This window comes from Macrotis lagotis, chromosome 8 (assembly GCF_037893015.1).
Source record: "Macrotis lagotis isolate mMagLag1 chromosome 8, bilby.v1.9.chrom.fasta, whole genome shotgun sequence".
Classification (NCBI taxonomy): Eukaryota; Metazoa; Chordata; class Mammalia; order Peramelemorphia; family Peramelidae; genus Macrotis; species Macrotis lagotis.
Window position 1 is genome coordinate 129,881,361 of NC_133665.1, and position 12,278 is coordinate 129,893,638.

General features: G+C 39.2%; 1 protein-coding gene across 3 annotated transcripts in view; it reads left to right on the plus strand.

Annotated features, from left to right (window-relative positions):
* PHF2 (PHD finger protein 2) overlaps positions 1–12,278 on the plus strand; it is a 184,295-nt gene that overhangs the window by 93,320 nt on the left and 78,697 nt on the right. For all 3 annotated transcript variants that reach the window (XM_074198346.1, XM_074198347.1, XM_074198345.1), the window contains exon 2: positions 11,386–11,471. In XM_074198346.1, coding sequence (XP_074054447.1) covers positions 11,386–11,471 — 86 coding nt within the window. The remainder of the gene's footprint in view (positions 1–11,385; positions 11,472–12,278) is intronic.

The following is a 12,278-nucleotide window of genomic DNA, read 5'->3' on the forward strand; positions in this document are numbered from 1 at the left end:
GACCTAGACTTTTCAGAATTATAATAGAATGGTAGAACATGCCATATTAGAGCTGGTAGATATAGAGAAAAAAGACTATTAGAACAAGGACCTAGACTACTCATCTACAGAACAGAATGGTAGAGCATGCCATATTAGAGCTGGTTGGTACCATAAAGATTTTCTAGACCAAATCTATTCATTTCTTTTTTTTTTTCAATTGTTATTTTATTTTCCAATTACATGTTATGAAAGTTTTTTTTAACATTCATCCACATGCATATTTGCATGTTTTTAAGTTATATAATTTCCTCCCCCCCCACCCTTCCCCCACCTCCTGCCAGCCGTGAATAGTCTGGTAAATATTGTCCATACTGATTTGTGTTTAATATTAATCCCATTTATTTCAAAGAAAACAAAAACTGAGACCCTGAGGAGACTCACCCAACTTCTCATAGCTATTTTTGATAGTACCCAGAGTTGGGAAATTCTCCTCATCCCAAGAGAGCATTTCCCCCACCAAACCTCCCTGCCCCTTATTTTGCATGTCAGTTAATCAAAAAACATTTATTAGCTTATAGACCATTAGATCATAAGTACCTCGAGGTCAAGTTCTCTCTTTTTTGTTTACGTGCTTGTTTTATCACTTACTAGGTACTAAATGTTTGAAAATCGAACTGAATTTTTATCATGTTGATGTTATAGTATAAATTTAATTGAACTTAGAAGATAAGTGGGTCTTTACTGAACAATAACAGAGAGGATTTTTTTTGAAGGTGGGGCAAAGATAATGAGTTCTGTTTGGTTGATGGACAAATTCTATTCCTCTGCTTCCTTACTGCCCACACTGGATCTTGTTAACTGGGAGCCCACTGGGGATAATAGGAACAATCACAGGAGCAATTACTTTTAAAAATGTGTTTTGAGCATTATGTTCTTCTCCATCTCTCCTCTCTCAGTTCATATTTTATATGGCTAGCCACTACCTGCCTATTATCATGACCCTTATTTGGGCTCTGAACTTAAATAGGTAATTCTAATAAAATAATAAAGAGTAGCAGCTGTGTTCAGCAAAAAAGGCAATGGAGACGTTTTAGTCGAGGCCATCTATTTAGTAACAGTGGCTTGCCCACAGGAAGAATGTCTCTTTCCTGTCTTTGCATTGTAGAGTCTGTTACTCCTAATAATAATAGTATATGTTGTAGCACTGAAAGACTCTGTTGCCAGATTCATTGTGTTGTCCCAAGTTGCTGTCTGTAATGGTGACCCACATTTGGTATCACATGCTGATGGTGATCCAGAAGAAGTACTTCCTGTGTCCTGTGCTTGAACGAACAGGATTCTCCACTGGTGTGGCCAGGGCAGTTCACATGTTTCAGGACCTGCCCTATGGTTGTTATTATTGCTGTTACTGGGGGTCTTTAGACTTTCTTCTGTGTTGATCTGGTTTAGCACATAGTAGACTCTTTTATCATCTAAGTCAATTTACTTTATACCATAGCACCCACATGGTAAAAAATTCAATTCAATTTATGAACATTCAGTACCTAGTAGGTGATAAAACAACAATTTAATACTTCTAACACATTTAATAATTACCTTATCATGCAGGGCAACTACTTTACTTATGATATTAGGGGTGTTGGGTGTGGGGCAGAAGGGAAAGAAACTTTGTTTAGCAAACATGCAGCCCTTGCTTTCATGGAACTAATTAATAGTCTAGAGAGAAGGTGGTCATGAAACAGAATGATATTTAGAATGGGAAGTAGAGCAACCAGTCAGCAGGTATGCCTAATTTTGGACAGAGTTCCACATGTCCTCTACCTGAACCAGTCCCTCAGTTCCTGTGGAAATCTTTATTCCCAAGGGACTCAACTTCAAAGTTAGGGGCTGAGGGGATACAGGATCATAGATTTAAAAATGGAAGGTATCTCAAAGACTATCTAGTCCAAATGGTCTTTACAAATAACGAACCGCAGATATGGAGAGGTTAAATTCTATGGTCAGGGTCCCACAGGTAATAAATAAGCATAGCACTTGTGATAAGACTACAGAACCTGCAGATTTCAAATTCAATATCCTATCCTCTGGGGGGGGCGGGGAAAGTGGCTGGGTTTGAGCATGCCTCGTATATGACCTCAGAAAAAGCATCTCTTTGAAGTTAGATCACAACACCTCTACACAAAAGTCTCATAACATTTCCATCTGACTCAAAGTCTAGAATTAAATTAATGCCTATGTCAGTCCCCCCAATCAATAACACGTTCACAAGATACTCGTTCTAAACCACTCTACAATTATTCAGGAAGAAGCTGGGGGTTGCTTCAGGTAAAGAAGATTCAGGTAGAGGATCAGGGGTGATCTCAGAGGCACCTTCCAAAGTGGAGAGTCTACAATGTTCTACAATGGAAAATTTGCCCTAAAGAAGAAAAAAATGGGACTGAAGTAGGGGTGGAGGAAAATGGGGGTGGCAGGAGAAATACTTTTTAGTCACCTTCATATGCTTGGAATACAGTTGTATGAAAGAAAAAACAGACATTGTATTGCTTCAGAGGTCAGAATTAGGCTTAGAGGGTATGTTACCACCAGGCAATTAACTCAACCTATAAATTCACTTTCCAAGGAAAGAGAATGTCTGTGAAATAGTGAAGGAAACATCACTGGAGGGTCACATAAGCAGCAGTTTTACCAACCTTTTATAGGTCTTAGTTACATAAGTAAAATAGAGAGGGAGGAGGGGAAAGTAAAGATTGGCATATCAAAGGACAGATAGCAGAAAATCTCTTACCTTATCAAAAGGCAGATTTCAATTCAACCTAAAAACTCATTAAATATACTGGTTACAGGGAAATAGTTGGAATTTGCAGAATAACCATTAATCCTGCAGTTCTATCTCATACTTGATATGATCATCATAAGTAAACCTCTTTTCACTAACTGGTTAATCATCAGAGCTTAAGTTAGATGTCAGCTATATTCTGCGAACTCTGGCTAGTGATGTGACTTGCTGACTTGAGGAAATGATGGTATTAAAAACTAATATAGAAAAATTGTCTTATGATACCATTATTCAAATATTTGTTGAATGAATGAATGAACTTCTATTGGGGACAATATAGGACAAATACCCACACTGAATAGTAGATTAAACTAAGAGTCCACCAGTTCTTAAGACACTGCAAACAAAATAGGATCATCCTACTATGTGAGGCATTTTGATGAGATTCTCATACTTCCCTCAGTTCTTCCAATTTGTCATTTCTTTTATGATGTGATAACATTTCTCATTGTTTTGCATGTAGTTCCTATGTTATCTTTTTTGAGTTCCTCCCCATAGTAGCAGTATGTTGCTTGAGGTATTGAAGGTGCATTGAGAGTAACAAAAAAGTGACACTGGCAATTTGATGGCAAAGAAAGAGAGAAAAACTGAGAAAAAGTCACAAAAACTTCAAAAACCCAGCCTTTGGGGAACTTTTTGTGAGGATGTCACCAATTTGAAAAATGCTCTAATCATGGATGTCTTGTAATAACAAGAAGACATTTTAAGAGAGAAATTGAATTATATCCAGAATTGTTTGGTAAGGCAGGCAGTGTGTTATGTATTTAAGGAAGCTTTTATTAAGCATTATCATCTTCCGTTATTTGGAAAACATGCTTCCTCAGGCTCCTCATTCCTTGATAATGATTGAGGAATTGAAGTGTTTCTGTTAGTCCTTAGAATCACTGGAGAGATGAATGCTGAGGTGACCAGTGAGGCAGCTGTAACTTCATTGAACCAAATTTTTTTCATCCAGTAGTTGCCCAGGTGAGAGCAGGACAGGTTTCAGCACCAGTGACTGAAATGGAAACTTGGTCATAGTGGAGATGACATTGCTTCAGGTACTTTGAGTGGAGAGGAAGAGTGACTTCAGAAAAGAACATACCTATGTAAACTTGTCAAGTCAAAGAAAAGGTTACTTTTATAGTCAGAAAGATGAATTCAGCTCTGGTTTGATACTTGCCTAGTTGTGTGACCCTGGATACTTAATCTCATTTTGTCTCAGTTTCTCAACTGTAAAATGGGATACCACAACCTACCTTGAAGGTTGGCTGTGATCAGATAACTGTTAAGTGTTTTATCATACTCAGACACTTTATAAATGTTTATTCCCCTCCTTTCTTCCTTCTAGTAGGGTGAAAGGTTTATAGTTATATAGAATTTGTGGAATGAATGAGATAACTGCTTGGATGAATGAATGAAAAATCCCCCGGACTGAAAGGAATGTTTTGGCTGAGAGTTCAGAAAGGCTTTAAATAGTTTAAAAGAGCAGACTGCCAATGATAGGGGAAGGTGGATTTAGAACATTTCATTTTAGTCCTTTCCTTTCCCTGGCTTCATCAAGGGCTAATATATTGGGGAGCTCAGCTTTTCTCTGCTGAAAAAAAAAGAGGCAACTTTTCAAGACTTGGGATGCCACTTAGGATGCTGTATTTCATCCAACAAGCATCGGCAGAGAATGTGCTATGGCTCTGGTTTAGGTATTGTGGTTGTATCATACTGAGAACTGATGATCTAGGCCAGCCAAGGAAAACACCACACAATTTAGGACTCATAGTTCACAGAATTAGCAGGATTTAGTGTTGGAAAGGACGTTAGAGGTCCGTTCTTCCAGTCCAACCCCCTAATTTTGCAAATGAGGAAATTGAGGGGGAAATATGATCTGCTTAAAATTACAAAGTTAGTAGGAATCTTCTAGATAGTAAGAGTTCTTCACCTAGGTCTAGTGGGTCTTTGGCTAGATTTCATTATGTCTGGAAACTTGTAAAGGCAAAATATTACATCTTGACTGATTTTTTTTAACTAACCTTTTATAATAAAACCTTTTATGTATTTTATTTCATGCATTTGGAGGGGGGGTTTATTAGATTCATCAGACTTCTCAAGGTGGGACATGACATAAATATTAAGAATGTATGTTCTAAGCATCTGTGGGGAGGACTCTTGTCGCCCTAGCACATACCTGTCGCCTTCTTGGATATCCTGCCCTCCTTCTGGAGAGCCTCCTATAGTTTCCATTTTGTGAAGGAACCCAAGCTGGCCTACCTTCCTTCCCCCCCAACTTATTCCTTGCTGGGCACCTTCACTCCCCCCTTCCCCCATCCCTTCCAGTCCTTTTTTGTGTGTGTAATAGAAAAAAGAAGAGATACAAATTAAATTAAGATTCTAGGCCTCATCAAGGGTGCAGGATGTAAATTCTGACATAGGTGATGCAAACGAGAGAGTGGTGAGGGATGATTTTTGTGGATGTATGATCCTAAAAGAGAGCAGTGAAACATCAGGAGTGGAAGCTTGTGGAATATGTGAGCCAAGACTCAGGTGGAAGAGTGGGCCGAATGGCTCCCACTGAGGAGTATGGCACCATTATAGTTGGAGGAGAGCTTTGAATGTGAATCTGTGGATTTTAGACTTGATCTTGTATACATAGAAAGGACTCATCGAATATATTTTTTAAAAAGAGGAGAATGTTTGGAGCACACCTGGGGAAGGATAATGGATTTGGGACATGGGGAGACCAATACTATGGCAGCATCCTAGGTGTGAGGTGAGCAGGGTCTGGGTCAAGGAAAGTATCCTGGGTCATGAAGGATAATTATTCTCAGAGTACCACCACTGCTTGATTATACCTTTTATATAGAAATGACATTGACTATTTTGTTGATGAGAAACTTCTGGATCAGGGTCATGGTAGTGAAAATTAAAGTCTCGGATTATCAGTTTAGGGGGATAACTTTGATTTGCAAGTAGCTATCTATGGGGGCAGCTAGGTGGCACAGTGGATAGAGCACTGGCCCTGGAGTCAGGAGACCCTGAGTTCAAATTTGGCCTGAGACACTTAATATTATTATCTCTCTGTGTGACTGTAGGCAAGTCACTTAATCCCATTGCCTTGTAAAAAAACCAAAAAAATGAAAGCAAGTAGCCCTCTAATTGCCACCATTGCTTGATTGTAACTTTTATATAGGAATGATATAGACCATCTTAGAGAAACAAAGTGTTTCTCAGTTTTCTCAGTCTTGTAGAGACTTCCAAGAAGCTCTTCCCCATGAAGGTATCAAATCCCACCTGTCCTGGTGACTTTTGCTATAACAACTTTGTTTCTCTAGTCATTGTACTCTACAGTACCTTGATGGATTCTCACAGTGAAGCCAGCTGGCTCCTTGTCTCCATTTTTCCTTCCCATATAGGACCCAAGAATATACCCATAATCCATTTGAACTCTCAAAGTGTTTTCAGAGGTGATTGATAATAATAGAAAGTGAAATATCTAATAGAAAAAAATCCTTAAAGTTGTTACTTTTACCTTGAAAATGATGATTTAAAAAAATTGGTTTAATTCTTAACCTTTGGGGTGGTAGGTCATGATTTTGGTTAAAGGCCCCCTGGAGATTATCCCTCTATTTGGCTTCTTTTTACTATGGGGAAGACTCCTGAAATCTCCTTAGAGGCAGAGTTACTTCACTTTCATCCATATTGGCAGTATGTTGATGGAGAGATGGAAAGAAAGGCAACAGATCTAGTGTGGGATGAAATTTCCTTCAGTAAGGTTTTCCATATTTTCTTTACCTCTGTTTCCTTTTTTTTAAAAAAAAATTGTTTCAGTACAATAATCACTTCTCAATAAACATCTCTCCTCATAATGCCTTCTCATTTAAAAAACAAAACAAAAATATCCAAAACAATTAAGCTAAACCTTCCAATGTAGTAATGGTGATTGACAGAGAATGTGTAACATGCTTCTATTATAGTTTGTTATTTTGTGCAAGAAAAGAAGAAAATGTATTTTATTTTCAGCCCAATGATTTTTAAATAAGTAAGGTTAGGATTGTATTTATTTGATCCCAATGCTGCTGCATTTCAGTGTTGATTGAAGTCACTGTAGTGTTCTTTTGGCTCCAAGTTTGCACACATTTTCCCATTTTCTTTGAATATTTTCCCTCTCTCCTCCCCCACCCTCCCACCCCAAAGTGCTCTTGTAAATATTTTGTTAAGTTAAAAATTCTTTCTTTTAGCTGTTGACTTTTTCTGGCTATAAGCCTCAAACTAAATCTCTGAATGTAAGGGTTAGAAGAGATCTATAACCTTTCAAGCATAGTTCCACATTATTTTCCACAACAGTTGGATCAATTCACAGTTCCTCCAACAGAGAATTAATATGCTTGCCTTTCTGTGACTTCTTCAACATTGATTATTTACATCTTTCATCATTTTTTTTCCAGTTTGATAGGTGTGAAAGGAAACTTCACAGTTGCTTTGATTTTTACTTTTCTTAATAATGATCAGAATATTTTTTCATATATTTATTTAGTTAGTTTTTTGCAAGGCAAATGGGGTTAAGTGGCTTGCCCATGGCCACACAGTTGGGTAATTATTAAGTGTCTGAGGTCGGATTTGAACTCAGGGACTCCTGACTCCAGGGCCACTGTTCTATTCACTGCACCACCTAGCCCCCCTTCATATAATTATTGATGACTTACTTTCTTCTTTGTGTTCCTTAACCTCTCATCTATTAGGGAATGACTCAACTTTAAAATTTGTAGTAGTTGCCTATAAATTTTTTATAAGGCTTTTTATTAGAGAAACTTGATGTAAAGATTTTTTTCTCATACTCCATAACTTCTTATTTAGTTTTATTAATTTTATTTGTTCAAAAGCTTTTAAATTTCATATAATTGAAAATGGCTATTTTGTCTCTTTTCTCCTTTGATAATGAAGCTCATGAATATTGTATCCCTTGTTAGGAATCCCTTGAATGTTATGAATCTTCTCCCCAACTTTAGTCTCATTTATTCATTCATTCATTCATTCATTCATTCATTCATTCATTTATTATCTAGCTATCTATTTATTCATTTGTTATTTATTTATTTATTTTTATTTATTTTTACTTTTATTTTTTAATGATTTTTAATTTTAAAAGACAATTTATTCATTTGGAATTGACTGTGACAGCACTAAAGTACTGTGCTAAACTTATTTTCTCCCCAAATTGCTTTCCAGTTTCTTCAATATTTTTGGATAAAAAAGGAATCTTACCCAATAATTTATATCTTTGAGTTTATCAAATAGTGCTTTGCCCCTGTCTCTTTCTTCCTTACCTTTCTTCTTTTTTTGTTGTTTTTGCAAGGCAATGGGGTTAAGTGATTTAGCCAAGGTCATCCAGCTAAGTAAGTATTAGGTGTCTCAGACCAAATTTGAACTTGGGTCCTCCTGACTCCAGGGCTGGTGCTCTATCCACTGTCATTCCTACCTTCTACCTAGCTGCGCCCTACTCCTCATCGGTCTTAATAGTTTTCCAAAGCTGAGAGTCAGTGGGATTATTGATTTTTTTGTTTCTTATTCCAGAAGTAACGGAAGAAGGGAAGGGAATAATCATTTATTAAGTGCCTACTGGCATTGTGCTGAGTTAACTTTATGAATGTTATCTCATTTGATCCTCATGATATCCCTGGGTGCTAGGTGTGATTATGATCCTGATTTTACAGTAAAGTAAACTGAGGCAGACAGGGGTGAGTTGACTTGCTCAAGGTCATGCAGCTAGTAAGTGTCTGAGACCAAATTTGAACTCATTTCTTCTTGACTCTTGGCCCACTGCGCTATCCATTGTGTTTATTGAGTTTATTTGACATAGACTGAAACTTGAAGGAAGCCAGGGATTCTGGAAGGTGAGGATGAGTATGTAGAAGCTTGGGAATAGGAAATGAAATGTCCCATTCAGGACAGCAGCTGGGCCTTCCTTCTAGAACACGTAGGAGCAATGTGACTTAAATCTGGATAGATGAACCAAGGCTGGATGGTGGATGGCTTTACAAATTAAACAGAGTAGATAGACTCTTTTTTCCCTGCCTTGAGGATATAAGGAACCACTTACATTCCTTGTACTTTAGGAAGATGATTTTAGCAACTGTGTGGATGATGGATTGGAGATGAAAAAGGCTGATAGAAATAGCAATTAGGAGGCTATTGCAACAACCTAATAGAGAAATGATGAGGGCCTGCAACAAGGTGATAGTTGGGTGAACAGAGGGAAGGCGGGGAGAGGATGAGGGTGAGGAGCTAGTCTAGCTTGTCAGTGGATTGACCATGCCAGTAAAAGTCAGAGCATAGTGGAGGATGAATCCAAGATTGTGAATTTTGGAAGAACTGTGGTTTTCCCAACAGAAAGAGAGTAAGCAATAGAATTGGAGCTGCTTTGATCTCAGACTGTATCTTCATTTTTATCTTTTCTTGCAACTGAGTATTTATTTGTTTTAACCTTTGCTCTAAACCAGTCTATGACCTGGCTATACCAGTAGCTGATCCTGGAATTATGATCATAGATCTTGAGCTCAGAAGGATGCTAGAGGTAGTTATCCCAACACCTCTCATTTTTAAATGAGAAAACTGAGACCTGGAGAAGTTAGATGATTAATTAAAGTCACTTGATGATACTAAGTAGAACAGAAGGAACTTGAGTCCCCCAGAACCGCTGGATCTCAGTCTCCTTGGATGGATTCAGTTTAATTCTTTCTTTATGACATTTAGTACTGACCTTATACCGTGCCTTCCTGCTTTATTTTATTTATTTACTTATTCAGTTGTTCATTTGGTCAGTTACCTATTTAGTTATTAAACCTAAATACAAAATACAAAATACAAAAAAACATCATTAGCCTGTATACTTCCCTCTTTAATTTTGAAGAAAGCACTTAAGTTGTAAAAGCTTAAGGTTTATGAGAAGTCTATAAGCTTTTGGTTGTCTTCATTTCTTAGCTCTCATGTTTTCCAACATCGTTTTCATCATTGTCCCATGCTCAATTTGTCAGTGAAGTGACTAAACATGAAAGCTTATGTTGATTTTGTTTGGAGGATTTTGTAAAATTCTTCAGAGCTCCTTGACTCCCTGCAATAAGTATGATTGCACAAATGCCAATTATTTTTACATCTTTACATTGGTTGGTCGACTGCCCCCCCTCCTAAGTTTGGTGAGAATAGAAGAGTAAGAATCTGGTAAAATGATGTTTCTTGTTACTTTTGGGCTTGTGATGGACCACTCTCTGGTGAGGGTTTGTTTCCCACATCCCAGGAAGACCTGGGAACAGGTCTTTTTCATCTTTGTGCCCTTTGGTTTCATTTATAATGAAAATGTCAGTCTGGTTGAGGTTTAATTTCTCCAGCAGTGGTGGATCCACTTGGTGGATGTTGAACAAAACCTGCCCTTCTGGAACCCCAGCACTAAGACTGGCTTTTGTAGACTCTTGAAGAGCTGCAGGATCCTCAGCACAATCTCTTCCCTTTCAACTGGTCCTCTCCTACTGCTCAGGAAGGGGACTGGAGAGGACGGAGCACCGCTGCATGTTTTTGTTCATTTTTAGAGTGGTTGTGACAAAAAAAAAAATTGTTACTTGGTGATCATCTCTCAGGTGATCAACCTCTCTGATCTTCTCTTATGCTTGTGCCATGCCAGAAGATCCTTGGTCTGCACTTTCCAGTCAACAAATATTTATTTAAGCACTCACTATCGGTGATACAAAGAAAGACAAAAACGTGGAGCTCCATGCTAATAGGGAGACAGCATGTAAATAATTATGATATAAGATCTTGGTCTCAGAGGCACTGAGTGGGTGGGTCATGGTGCAGGAATGGGCCACGGCCTGTCACCGAAGGCTGGAGTTGAGATGAGGGAAGCTGTGGAAATCAGGAAATGAAGGGAGGAAGAGGAAGCATTCCAGGGATGGGGGACAGTCATCGAAAAGGCATGAACTTGAGGGATAGTGTCTTTGTAAGGAACATCAAGGAGGTTGATATAGCAGGACCAAAGAGTCTGTAGAAGGGAGCCAGGTGTGAAAAGTCATGAAGGGACTGCACAATTATCCTATGCCTTCAAATCAACATATGCCTTCATGTTCAGCCACCTCATTGCTAAACCAAGCGCAAGATGATGGTGAAAACAATGTCACAAAATGTGTGAGTTGAGATCAGGAAAACAAAACCTAGACTGCAATGGGGAGAGACTTGAGGCATGTTCCTGGTGTGAGTTGATGGGGGCCTGTACTTATTCTTGTGTGTGTGTGTGTGTGTGTGTGTGATGTTAGAAGCATCCTCAGAAGATCCTCCCTTTTTCAAATCTGTCCTAGGAATGAGTCCTTTGAGATCACATATGGGAATTATCTGGGGGGTAGAATTTGAATTCAGGTTCTTTTCTGCTGAGGGCTATCCCCTCCCCACTAAACTGTGCCTGATTCCTTTGATATTTGAGAGACCCAGGTCCCCTGATGCTCTCTCAGATGGATGGTCCCATGGAAAAGCCCTGAGAGATCCCTCAATGCCCTCTTCCTTCCTAGTTTCCAAGGCTCTGAGTAATCAGTGTCTGTTTTTCTGTCTTCCAGTTGTGTTGGTGTGGAAGAGGAGGAGGCACCAGATATCGACATATACCATTGTCCAAACTGCGAGAAAACCCATGGAAAGTCGACCTGTAAGTATCTCTCTCTGCCTTTGGGCACTTGTGCCCTGTTAGTTCCTAGAATCATGGAGGGTCTAGGAGTGCATCTCTCTTCCTTGTTCAGGGGCCCATGGGTCAGAGGTGGGTCTTCTTAACTCTTTGGCCACCCTTGGGTCTCTCTGTCTGGCTGCCTCAGCTGGACGGCTTTATTCTTTTAGCTCTCTCCCATTTGAGATGGACTGTCCCCCGTCCCCCCCATCCTTTCCCAATAGTCTGTGCCTCTGCTTTGTCCGGCCTCTCCACTGGCGGCTCTGGTTCCTCCACACTTTCACACCTGGTCCATGACCTGCTCCTAAATTTTCTGGCCTGGCATATGGACTCTGGATCATTCAGACCTTGCAATGGGTAGAAGTACTTTGATTTCTTTAATTACCTTAATACTCTAACCCCCTAGTTTGGAGCTTTTAAGAGTGTGGAATGTTTCTGCTCTTGGTGAACTAATTAACAGATTGTTTTCATTATATTTTTAAGTAGATAAAGCAGGGAAGGATTGTTGCGCATGGTTTAAAAGGGGCCATTTCCCAGATGCTTATTAGCGCCTATCCAGAAAGCTCAGCATGCTGCTGATTGACTTTAAAAGACATGGGGACAAAACAAAAAACTTATAACCCCCCTTTCAAGAATCAGAGTCTGGACTGTGGGCTGACAAGTTTTTCATATCTTTGAGGTGACTCAAAGCCCCTCTGGGCTGGCCCGTGGAGCAGGTGGCTGGCTGCCTGGGGCTTAACTGCTGCCTGGGAGAGCAGCCCAACTGGAAAATCTGGGTGGGGTGACTGGGGA